General features: G+C 39.2%; 1 protein-coding gene across 1 annotated transcript in view; it reads right to left on the reverse strand.

Moving 5' to 3' along the window:
- Erich3 (glutamate rich 3) overlaps positions 1 to 12,557 on the reverse strand; it is a 77,517-nt gene that overhangs the window by 35,946 nt on the left and 29,014 nt on the right. The window contains exons 8-9 of the mRNA XM_019204677.2: positions 10,166 to 10,346; positions 5,069 to 5,255 (exon numbers count right to left, since the gene is read on the reverse strand). Of these exons, the coding sequence (XP_019060222.1) occupies positions 5,069 to 5,255; positions 10,166 to 10,346 (368 nt within the window). The remainder of the gene's footprint in view (positions 1 to 5,068; positions 5,256 to 10,165; positions 10,347 to 12,557) is intronic.

The raw sequence follows: 12,557 nt of genomic DNA on the forward strand, positions 1-12,557 counted from the left end.
CTGGATACGACCACCTCTACCGAAAAGAAATCAGAAGACAGATGCCACTCAATCTATGATAATTTATTATTCCAACAACAAAGGTCTTAAACTCCAGATAAACATGATTGATATTTTTAAGAAACATACACTGAAATGTTGTGCTGAATAAATAAATAACTCAGGAGTCTTCACACTTATTTTACTAGAACTGCTATTATTGCTTTTAGAATGGCCTTTAGAAGACTGTACTGCAATCTTCTTGTGATTTTTGCTGGCAATAAGCTTTTGTTTCCCCAAAATGGCAACAATTTGTACAAGTCATAGTGTCATTCCGAGTCAAAACTGGTGAACCAGGCAGATGATCTCGGGGTATCATGACATTTAAAAAGTTTTCATCAGTTATAACAAGAGGAAAGTGAACAGATCGTCCTCTGTAGCTGTCATTTCTCTCAAATTAATATCAAAATGAGAATCCCAATAGTGATGATGTAGACATTACTGTATGTGATTATGACAAGGATCACTTGTGGAACATTCCCTCCATCCCAGTCTCTTTGCCGAGTGCTGTATATCCAGTGTCTTAAGGGCTTCATCACCCCACGAGCCAATAAATTAATAAGGATCACTGCCACTGCACAGATGAAGAAGCTGAGGGAAAAGCTTCCATGGCCTGGTAAAGGTTGGCAAGAGGTTAATGGCAGAGCTGGGTGTCAGATCACCTCACACAGGAGCGTAGTTCTGGAGCAGGGGCAGCCCCTCAGGTGACCAGGCACACAAATGAAGGTCACACCCGAGAAAGTACTAGCACTCTCTCAGCAGACACTAACACAAGCTGCAGAAATTTCCACCAAAGCCTGAAGACAATCCCCAACTTGCAAAAGGCATCTGACACATTTCAGTCTCCGCATCTCTCCTCCCTCCCTGGAATCATCACACCCCACTCTCTCCACACTAGACACCTATGGGGAGCTGAATCTTTTATAGTGCACAGCTAAAAAGGGATCATAGTGCAATCAATACTCATCAGTCCAGGAAATGGAAATAGCACTAAAATCTGAAAATTACCTCGACCTGAATCAAATCCAGTGGCAATTTCTTAAGCTGAAGATCTCACTAAATTTCAGTCTTGAAATAGCACAGGAATTGATTTTAATAAATTCTCCCAACAAACAAATACAAGAACTGAGTTATATCACTTAACATTTCAGTATCTCCTCATAAAACAAAGCTAAAAGGATTTGCACTCAAGCTACCAGGCTATAAAACACAAGATAATAAAAATTTACTCACCTCACCCATATTAAGAATGATAAATATTTCTAGACGGTAATTTTGAGGTGCTTAGCACATAGGTTTCTTTGGAATGAAGGTGTCACGCATCTTCACAGAATATGATTACTAGCCTCGCCTTCTGTTCAAGCTGCGCTCCCCTTTGCCAGAGGCAACCCCAAACCCATTGACTCGGAGCCTCTGATATGCTGTTACTTTTAGTTTATGATGGGACTATGTAAAGGCTTTGATGCCTCCCTGTTGCATGCACAGTCTTTTTATTGCCCATCTGCCGAAGGGAATTGGACAAACAAAGTGACTAACATCTGTGCGCCCCTCGTCACTGACTACCTATTTAACTTCTGAGCACAATTTGAGGCGTTGATTCTGATTACTGAAGCTGAAAGCAGGTTGCCTTCTCCTTGTTTGGGTGATTCTTGTTCCTGTACTCCCCTCTGGCAAGGGAAGATAGGTGATGGACCTGTTCAAACAGATCCAAGACTTGAGGGATGAGGACAGTTATGGAGCCGTCACATTTTGGAAGTGATCACTGTTTTTTTCTTGTTTTCTGATGACCTTAAGCATGCAATTCTTACTCATTTTTAGAAATAGATTTGTCCTTTTACGATAGCCTCCTCCTTCTCTTGGAAGTTTCAGGGATCAGCATTCTTTAATGAAATAAAATTTTATCTTGAATATGCTAGAAGAATTATTGTGCACTCCTTACAGTAACTAGAAGTACCGTTCTGCATAGAACAAAACCAAATGATGTACAACGTCAGTGATCCCAGTCCTCTTAGAAGAGTCCTCAGCTCTCACTGGAATTTCGCAGTGTTGATGACTCCAGGATAAGCAGGATAGCCTCAGCTGGGGCTGGGCAGCCCAGGCCTGCCCACTGCAACCAGCCAGAACTGGCTTTGACCTGCTGTGCGACAGGGAGACACCCAATGACATCACTCTGATCCTGCACAGATTTCATCAGAAGAAAGGTCTTGAAGCTAACAAAATAAAAAACTGGAAACCATTCTCCTTGAAGAACTACGTATTTTAACTGAGAGGAATAGGACCGATTCTTGAACATCGACACCATTTTTATAATACTTAAAAAGTGACAGAAAGAAGCTAGAGGGGACTAAGTGTTGAAATCAGAGAAAAAAAAAATCCCATAGAGCAGCTAAGAGGTGAGGAGTAAGAGAGCAGATGTCATTGTCAGATTTGGGTACTGATGATTAAACCACAGAAAGTGCTCAGGGCTAAAAACTGACACCTTAGATTTGTGCACAACTCCCAAAGAATGCAGTGTGTTTGCACAAGGATGATCATATGTAAGTTTTCCTGGGAGTTAAATAGAAATGGTTAAAGTAAGGAGATGGTATATATGCATTGGAGCTGAAAGGAATTGAGAGCCCTAAACACAGCTGGGCACAGAAGCACAGACCCAGGCCATTTATTCTTCCTTTCTCAGGATGATTCTTTCACACCTGTTCTCTCTCCTAAAATTTTCAAGACCTACTCTTAACCTCAGCTGATGAATGCATTTTTTTGTTTTGTTTTGTTTTTAGAAAAGGGAAACCATCAGCAGAGAACTCCTAGTTGGTCCTAGCACATCCACCACAATCCTACTTCCTCTCTCCCTCCATGGTATCCCAGCATCCACCATTACCATAACAGAATATCTGCCCGCCTGGTAAGGCTTACACCCCCATTTAGGCCCATCTTCTCCAGTCTATTTACGCATAACCTCTACAGAGTTTCCCTCTTTATGTCACACTTCATCAGTCTTTGTTTTTTCCAGGTACTATATCATTACTGTCTATTAACAGAAAAACACGCTATAGTATTCCAGCATAAAAGGTAAAAAGCCTTTTGACCTTATATAGCATCCCCTCCTGCGTTATCACCCATTTACTACTATTTAAAGCAAAACTCTTTTAAAAAGTTGTCTCTATTCTCTGCCTTTTGTTGTTTTCTTCTCAAACTATCCCCTTAAACCCACACAACCAAGGTAACTTCATTATGATAACTTGTCTCAAGGTAACAATAACTAGCACAGCACCAAATCGATGTTCCATCTCCCGTCTTCACCCAATGTAACCTCTTCACACATTGGCCAGTTAATCAATGCTTTATTCTTCAAATGTTTTGTTCATTCCCAACATACCATTCTCCTTCTAATCACTGTCTTTCTTTCTCAGGCTGCCTTCTCCAGACTTCCCTCACCTCCAGGATGGAATGATATATATAGAGAGAGCTCATTGCTCAAACACACTCTGTCTCTGTAGTTACTTCTTAAACTCCCATTTGATCTGATGACTTTAGGTGCCATCTAAGGACACGTCATCCTCAAATTTGTCTTCATCCCAGACTCCTCTCCTGACCTTAGATTCATCTACCCAACTGCCTACTTAACACGACTACCGGAATATCTCACAGATGTCTCAGCCTCGTGAATCCCAGACCCAGACCCCTTCCTTATTCCACCACCACCATCCCACATCGAATTCTTCCACAGTCCATCTTCAGTACATGTGAACAGGATCTCCTGCCAGTACTTCAGGCAAGAAGACGTTGGAGTTCATCTTTCACTTTGCTGTGCGTCTCGTGCCCTGAATCACCCACCAGTAAACGCCATGGGCTTTACCTTCAAAGGACACATAATCACTTCTAACTCCTACCCCATCTCTTCTCTGGATTACAGCAGTTTCCACTTCCCCATTCCCTGATTTATTTTTCCCCATAGGAACCACTCTTGGATCATGATCAAAGCTGCCATACTTTTCAGAATAAAAGTCAAAGTCCTTGAAGTGACCTCAGGACTTCTGCATGGGGTGGCCCCACTGCCCCTCTGACCCCCTCTCCTGTCGCCGTTCCATTCCTCATTCTGGCTCTTGCCAGTGGACTAAGATGCACCACATGTGCTCCTCCCTCTTGCCCTTTTGATATGCTTTTCTCTCCTGGAAAAGCTATTTGGAGGAAAAGACATTTTATTTTTGGTTTCTGTGCAGAAAGTGTCTTCTCAGAGAGGTGTTTCCTCACTGTCCTACATAAGACAACACCGCCTCTGGGGTTTGTCCTCCTCAGTCCCTATAACTCCTTTAATTATTTTATCAGTATGTTATCTTCCTTGTCTTTATTAGAGTAAGTTCCAGAATTGCATGGACTTCTGTTGGTTCATTCTTGCATTCTAGGTTGGCATCTAGTCAATTTTCCAGGAATTCATGCAGGAAAAATAAAAATGACAGAAGACCGGCAGGCAAAACTCCTGATGTCAAACCGAATGTCCAACATGAAAGCTGATAATAAACAGTCTAACTGAAACTTTGTTTTGCCTGAGGTTGAAATGAAGGGGATGGAAATGAAAATTGGGCCACCCCATGATGCAGGCACAACTCTCATATGCACAGGCTGTGTAGCGCCCAGTCACACAAGACAAATGTTTGACACCTGACAAGGTTGGGGTCTAGCTCCAAATCAGTTAGAGCAATGATATTAAAACACCCAAAGAGCAAAGTTCTCTTCATTTCCTTCAGGGGTGAAATTTAAGACAGCACGATAAAGAGGAGAGAAAGTGAGACAGTTTAAAAAGGCCACCTAAATTTACTTATCTCTATTGTAGAATATATCTGGAAATCTGAGTTCTAGCTTATAATTTTAAATACAAATACCCAGGGTTGTAGTGAATAGTGCTTATTCTAGATAGTCTAGGCTCAAATACACAGATTTTTTCTTAACAAATTGCACTGATAAATGCATTAGTGAAAGCACAAGAAAAACGCAGGCAAGCTTGCCCTCTACCCAAGGACAAGTGTTTCCTTACTTGTAGCAAGGAGATGCTCTCTCCACACACACAAACCCGAAGTAGCTTCGCTTGCCTCCGAGTCTGGAGCCTTTCCGATGCTTGTATTCACAGCAGGAGCTCAACCTGTTCACCTGGATCCCATTCAGGAAGAAGGTGAGGCTGAAGGGAAAACCATGGTGCCTTTTGGAAATGAACTGAAAGGTCTCTGGAATTACAAAAACAGGTCCGTGAAAACTACTGACTGTGGACTGACATCATCTTGATTACATTTTTCTTTTATTTTTTTTATTTTTTTTAAGAGGAAAATGGGAACTATATTTGGTAAGTTGATATATGGGAGTGCAGACTGGTGCAACCACTATGGAAACCAATATGGAGATACCTCAAAGAACTTGGACTGGAGGTTCCATTTGACCCAGCCATCCCTCTGCTGGGTATCTTTCCAAGAGAAGTAAAAGAATCATATCACAGAGAAGTATGTGCACCCATGTTTATAGCGGCACAGTTTGTAATAGCTAAAACTTGGAAACAGCTCATTTGCCAATCCGTTGGAAACTGGATAAAGAAGGTGTGGTTTTTCTATAACATGTAATATTACATTTTTCTTTTAGATAAGTACAACATTAGGCACTAGACCATCTTTGGAAGACAACTTTAAGCACCAAGAACCATTCTATTAGGGAACAGGGATTTTGAAAAGGAACAGAAGGAAAACAATGGAAACAAAGTTTTGTAAATGGGAGAGGAAGAAGGGTAGAAGGGAGAGGAGGGGAAGGGGGGAAAAAGGAGTAAGATGTGTTATGTACACGTATAGATTCCCCACTGGGAACGTGATCGTTATGTATGGCAAAAATGTACCAATAAAAATTAAGTTTAAAGACCATTCTATTATTTTTATTTGTGATAAGTACTCCAAGTTTTTACAAAACTCTGATTTATAATAAAATAGTGATTTCTGACATTGCACGAGCACATGTTACTTCCAGGCACTATGCCTGATTACCTTAGGTGTGCTATGTTTCAACAATGACATGAAACAGCAATATGGCGTTGATAATTTCTAGACGAAGAAATTAAGGATTAGGGGAGTCCAGTGACTCACTCACTATGATAGAGTACGGGGTAGAGTTAGTACTAGAATACAAACATACCTTGAAATCCCTTTAAATCTATATGCTATCGGTATTGACAATGTACAGAATGACAAAAACTTGTTATGAAATTAGTACGCATTTTAAAGATTTGTGTTTTTAGTTGTGACTTTAGACATCCTAATAAACATGTGAACGGGGCGGAGGTTTACCATCTCTAAGCCACGTTGGATTATTTGGATTTGAGGCCCTTTTTTTTTTTTTTCCTTCTCCGCCCACCCAAACATCCAAACAGTAAATTAAGAACAATGCCTGCAATTGACAGTTTTTGGTTATTCCAAATCTTCGTGATTCTCTGACAAAACCCTACCCACGGGACCTTGTCCTCTACAGAATGGCTCCGTCTTGCTACTTAGGACTTCCTCTAACAGACTGTTCTGCTTCTACCAGTAAGACAGCAAACAGCTTCCCCTCTCTATGTACACATTTCTTTCCCATCCAGCATGTACTGCAGTGTATTAAAATACGGCTACACATGGAGTTTTCCAACTTCAATATGCAGCAGGATCACCTGAGGGCTTGTTAAAATGAGTATTGCTAAGCCTCACTCCAGAGCTTCTGACTCAGCAGGGCTGGGCTGGAGCTCAAAAGCTTACTTACCTAATGAGCTTCCAGATAACCCTGCTGCTACTGGTCCTGGGAGCCTACTTTGAAAATCCCAATATCTAGATATTTGCCCTGCCATATGTTTTTGAAATCTATGAGAGCTGAAGATGAATTTAACTCATCTTGGTTTCCCCAGAACCCAGAACAATGAGAAAGGAAGTATTCCCAGATAGTACATGGTTCATTATTGTAATCAGTGTATTTCCCCATCATCTAGAAATAGCACAAGTCCCTCACAGTATACCCCTAGAGATGTCTAAATCAGATGTCATTCTAAAGACTCAGACCTATTAAAAAGGCAATCCCATCATTTATACCTTAGTGTTTATGATGTAAAATTAAACAAACTAGGAAAAAAATTGAAAAGTTAGTATTGGGGGATGCTAACATAAAATAGGTTTTGAGGTCCACCTGTTTTGATCAAGTGATTCCTCAAGTCGTGACAAGAAAGTATATAATTATGATGTAAGATTATATAATTATATATCATATTATTACATTATAATACATGATATCAACACATATTAATACTATACATATTCTGTATAAATCATGTATATTCTATAATATATAATTTTATATTAATAATATATAATTATAATGTATATAATACACATAATATATTTAAGAAAGATGTATGTCCATATGTAAACAATTTGACCCAGGGGAATAAATTTGGTTTTCATTTAAAAAGTATAAAAAAAGGGCCAGGGATTTAGCTCAGTGGCACTGCACTTGCCTCGCAAGCGCGAGGTCCTGAGTTCGATCCCTGGTATCAAAAAATTATAAATAAATATGTACCATTATCAAAAAATCAAGGAATTAAACACAATGGACTTAATTTGCACCTCAATAAAACTATTTTCAGAAATGAAAATATTCAGCATACAACAAGGAAAGAAGAAAAACAGCAAATAGGAGGGAGAATATAAGGAAACGCTCCAGTTTGGAGGACAGACAGAGCCATGTGCTACTGGGATAAATTGGATAGAAGTCATCTGAGAAATCTGCAAAGCCTTACCCTCAGTATTGAAAGATGGGTAAAATTTGAATTTAAAAAAGGAAGGAAGAGAGCATTGCAGACAAAGACGGGAATAGTCCGGTCCGAGGATGTGACCGCGATGGAGTTTCTTCGCCAAGGAGTAATGAGAGATGCACCGACACACACAAGGGGACCTCTTTTTGGAAATGCCAAAAAATGGATACAAAAGGAAGCAGGGCTAGGAAAAAGAGATACTTCCTGCATTGCCTTACATGAACCCAAGAGGCCGAAGTTTGTTTTCTTCAAAAGGATAAACATGGCAAATAAGAATATCTGGGAAGAAACAGAACTCTTTATAAGTAACAAAAATATTCAGTGACTTTGTAGGCATATATAGTGGCCAATCAGTTTTTGCTAAGTCTAGCATCTCACTACAAGACCCAGGATGAATTCCTTTGGGAATAAAAGGTAAACCTGTGGCATTCTTAAATAATTTTATTGTTATTTTTAATAAAACAGCAAGATTAACGAACAACTGCCACATTTTAATGAGTTTACTCTTCCAAGAGTATGATAAAGGTCCTTTTCTTAAAGCCGAAATCTTCTAAAAGCCTATTCACATTTCACTGAATCATGCACAGCTCTGATTTGTAAAAAAGGGCAGAGTCTGTTCAGCTTAGCTGAATTGCCAAGATTGCTGAACCTCAAGACAACTCTGAGCCACCCAACTTTACAATATTGAACAATTACTTTCCTGGTCATCGAGGGCAAGCTGAGACAAAATTACTGTATGACAAGATTCAATTATTTAAGTCTCCATTACGTGCTATTATTCAAGACTGTCCGAAGCCACAACAATAAGTCCTAGGATGGATGTGCATGCAAAAATAACACTGAGACAAGGCACAGCCTCCTCCCGTCAGCTTTGGTTTTGCACTCCCTTGGCGGAGTGCACGTTGTCTTCTGAAAAGTCCTTCAGCTGCGACTTACTCTTCTTTTCGTCTGCATCTCCTACACGTTCCAGCAGTCAAATACATGCTATAAGTACATCGTGTTGAATGCAGCGCGATCTAAGACCCAGGACATTTTTCACTGTGGCAATTCCAATTGTAGATTATAACCAACGCCAGTAATCCCCCTACATTAAGAGCTGAATCTAATACTTAAAAAAAATAAGTGTATATATTATTTTGCTATCTTTGCCAAACACCTCTCGCATTATGAAACTGCAGGAAACCGCACTGAGAGGAGCTAGCTGGGCCTGTGCACAACTGAGCCGGGTCCTGCACCTGATCAAGGACCCACTGGGCCCTGCTCTGGTCACGTGACTTTAGGGAGCCACCCTAACCCAGGATTCCTCCCGTCTTCCTCTACTACAAAACGGAAGGAACAAGTTCTGACAGAGTAAATCACATTTCCATGAAATATATAAAATAGGAAAAAAAAAACCATTTTCTAGCATAATTGGGCATCATGTTTTACTTTAAATTAAAAACTAACATTCTAATGTTTACTCATATTTGTCAGGCAGTTTAAAATATGTAATTCCTATGCATGTAGTTATCTTTTTATTTTTAGGGTGTGAAATATTTTTCATTAATAGTCATTCTTTTTCCATGTTTATTCTGATAAATTTCCTTAATGCCTATGTCTATGGCAAGATTTCTCAATATTACTTGTAATTACTTACAATACTATCACTTTCTGAACAGAGTTTCTTAAGCAAGGAAATAATGAATAAAATCCTGTGAACGTGTTCCCTTTTCATTAGTGCCCCACTGCTTGAAATATTGAAGAAAAATGCTACAGTAAATATGTGAAGACCTATATTGGATATAAAAATGATCTCTTATGCTAACAAACACAGATATATGATCGAATGAAAGAAGAAATCTACTAACAGGCCATTTAGCCCAATTGTGTACCTACTTGTTTAGGTGTGATTCTCCCTGGAATTTTCTGGATTTGTGATTTTATTTCAACATGCCTCTAAACAACAAATGGCCAATCTGTTATTTTTCTCTTAGAATAATGTATGATGTAATTCACTGTGGCAAGTCGAATGGTTAACTTGTAATTTGGGGGACAGCCTATTTGTGCAACATTTTAATGATCATCTATCTCTATCCCAAAATTAATCTGTTACCCAGTTAAATCGCTCCAAATTCCTTCTTCTGCAATCTGCAAGAGTAATTGCTGCTTCAGTTTCAATCATGGAGCAGTAAATCTAGATTTACTTTTAGGCAGCTGCTGTATAAAGCCTCGGAGATGTATAATTGCATAAAGTGATCAAAGTCATTTTGATATTATATCAATAACAGTTTATCTATAACATCGACACCAAGCAATTAGAAGAAATCCAACTTTTATGCACACCTTTTTCAAGTAGTTTGCCTTTGTACACACAAAGGTTTTCTCCACCACAGTGCTGCTGATAAACTCTTATTTCATCTCGAAAGTCCGGACCATCATAAGATAGGTGCACATTTTTTCCCAAATAGATCATTGTAATAGCTGCATTACTGTGCAGTGATGTTTTGTAAATCCTTCCTGAATCCTAGAAAAAAAACAGAAAAGAGCCTTATAAACCAATTATCTTCTAATCAGAGTTTTCATTTTCATATGACATCATAACAAGAATAGAAAGGGCTAGTTTTACACAGCAGTTTTCAAACATCTTTACAAAGTGTCAAGTTACATGAAGCACAAAACGTCAAGCCCATTACAAAATAAATGCCTCTAAATGATTCTAACATGTATTAGGACTTTATATTTTTAAATGCTGGGGATTTAGAGAAAGTTTGTCATTTTTTAAGTTTGTGTAATTTGTCTTTCACACAGAGTGAAAATGTCAGTGATACTAGGAGGAGACTACTTTTGGCTATTTTAGCTAGTTCTCAAATAAAAATTCAAAACAAATGAATTTTTTAAAATGTTACTACATCATTTTTTTCCAATCTGAAACAATATTGTCTGTGATATAGCAGCAGTTTTGGGACTTGACTGCTTCAACTTTACCGTTGACAACCTACCCTCCCCTAGTTTTATTTTATCTGACAAGGACATGTGCAGGATCTTTCTTTCTGGGCTCATTCTAAGGGCTAAGGATCATATATGTTATTTGCTTGCAATTGTGAAATGCATATAATTCAATGAAAAAGCAAATTAATATTACAGCTGTGTGCTGTGGTGCACACCTATAATCTCAAGTTCTAGGAGGCAGGAGGATCACAAGTTTGAGTCCAGCCTGGGCAATACAGTGAGAAACTGTCTGAAAATTAAAAAAAAATAATTAAAAAGTAGATGAGAATTATAAAGGCCACAGGTCCCTGGGTACCATAAAACAAACAACCAATATCACTAATGTGATTTTTAATGTAAAAAACATGTGCCTAACAGGCTTTTAAAACTTACCTCGTGAACTTACCTGATACTCTGTTACTGACATGGAAAGAAATGTCGTAGCCCATCTCTCCTAACTTTTATCCCAAGGTGTTTTTGTAACTGTGAATGAACACATGGTTCACTCACCTCTGCTACCAATGTGACCCATAAGATGGTAAACTTTTAGCATTACTCTTTTTAGTTGTAATTCTTTTTTTAGAAATATTTATTTCTATTAGTACATAACGATTTCATTCATTGCAGAGAATGGCGACACGTACATGACGCATCTCATTTCTCTTATTTTTCCCCTTCCCTCCACCCTCCTTTAATATTGCTGGCATTAGATTAATTTATCTTTGCGCAAGGTGACAACAGCCCTATGCAGGGGAGGGAGGGCAGGTCCTCTCTACTCCTTGTGGCCCAGGCAAGCGAGCCAAAGGCGGGACACCCATGATTTAAGAGAGGGGCAGAAATAGGAGAAAGAAAGGAGAGAAATAGGAGTGGATGAGAGGCTGTTGCAGCACTTCCAGGGGGCCCAGTGAAAATACTGCAGATTTCTAGAATCGTGCATAGGGCTGGCTTTACTTTTAATCTTCTTTACTTTTCTAAAAATAAATTTTTAATGAAGTGAAGAATGTAGAGAGACAAACTTTCAGGGGCTCCAAGGAAGTTATTTGAGTTTGGCTTTATTGCATCATTCGTGTGGGGGAAATAAAAAGCTGTTGCAACCACAACAACAAAATTCTGAAGGAATTACAAAGTATTTCCATTCCCAAACCCATCCCTTCCACTTCAGAGGATTTTTTTTTTTAATCCAACTCTATTTTTCTGAAGCAAAAACCAGAGAAAATAAATGTGGTAAAATGAAATTCTGTGCACAACAGTCTGAAAAATATAAATGGTGGGGGGAGAAGTCCAAGATTTAAAATTATTGAAGCAAATCGTCTCGCCTGTGGATTTACAACAGCTCCCAAATAGAGAGATAGTCAGCAGAAATATTTCAGGGACATCAAGAGTCACGAAGACAAATCAGGAAACTGAGTAACGCTTTGCAGATTAGAAACATCTTCCCGCATCCCAGTTGAAAGCAAAACCAGGAAGGCAAGCCCGGTTCTTACTTGCAAAATCATAATCTCATGGTTCCTCTCGCCGTGGGGCTGGCACCTGTGTGTGTAGAGCCCGTACACCAGCCACAGGCCTAAGGCAATTCCAGCTCCCGTGAACACTTAATGAAGTGCCTGATTAAATAAAAGCATCCCTTTTGGTTAAGCAATACTTTCTGAAGCGGCATGGATTTAGCGGAAGCCCTCTGAGCTCCTGGGAGATAAGCACTCTATAAATACAAGGTTATAGTGGGATTAGAGTTGGAGAGATGCTTGCC

The sequence above is a fragment of the Fukomys damarensis genome, unplaced genomic scaffold (genome assembly GCF_012274545.1).
Source record: "Fukomys damarensis isolate Sample0158 unplaced genomic scaffold, DMR_v1.0_HiC HiC_scaffold_33, whole genome shotgun sequence".
NCBI classification, from domain to species: Eukaryota; Metazoa; Chordata; class Mammalia; order Rodentia; family Bathyergidae; genus Fukomys; species Fukomys damarensis.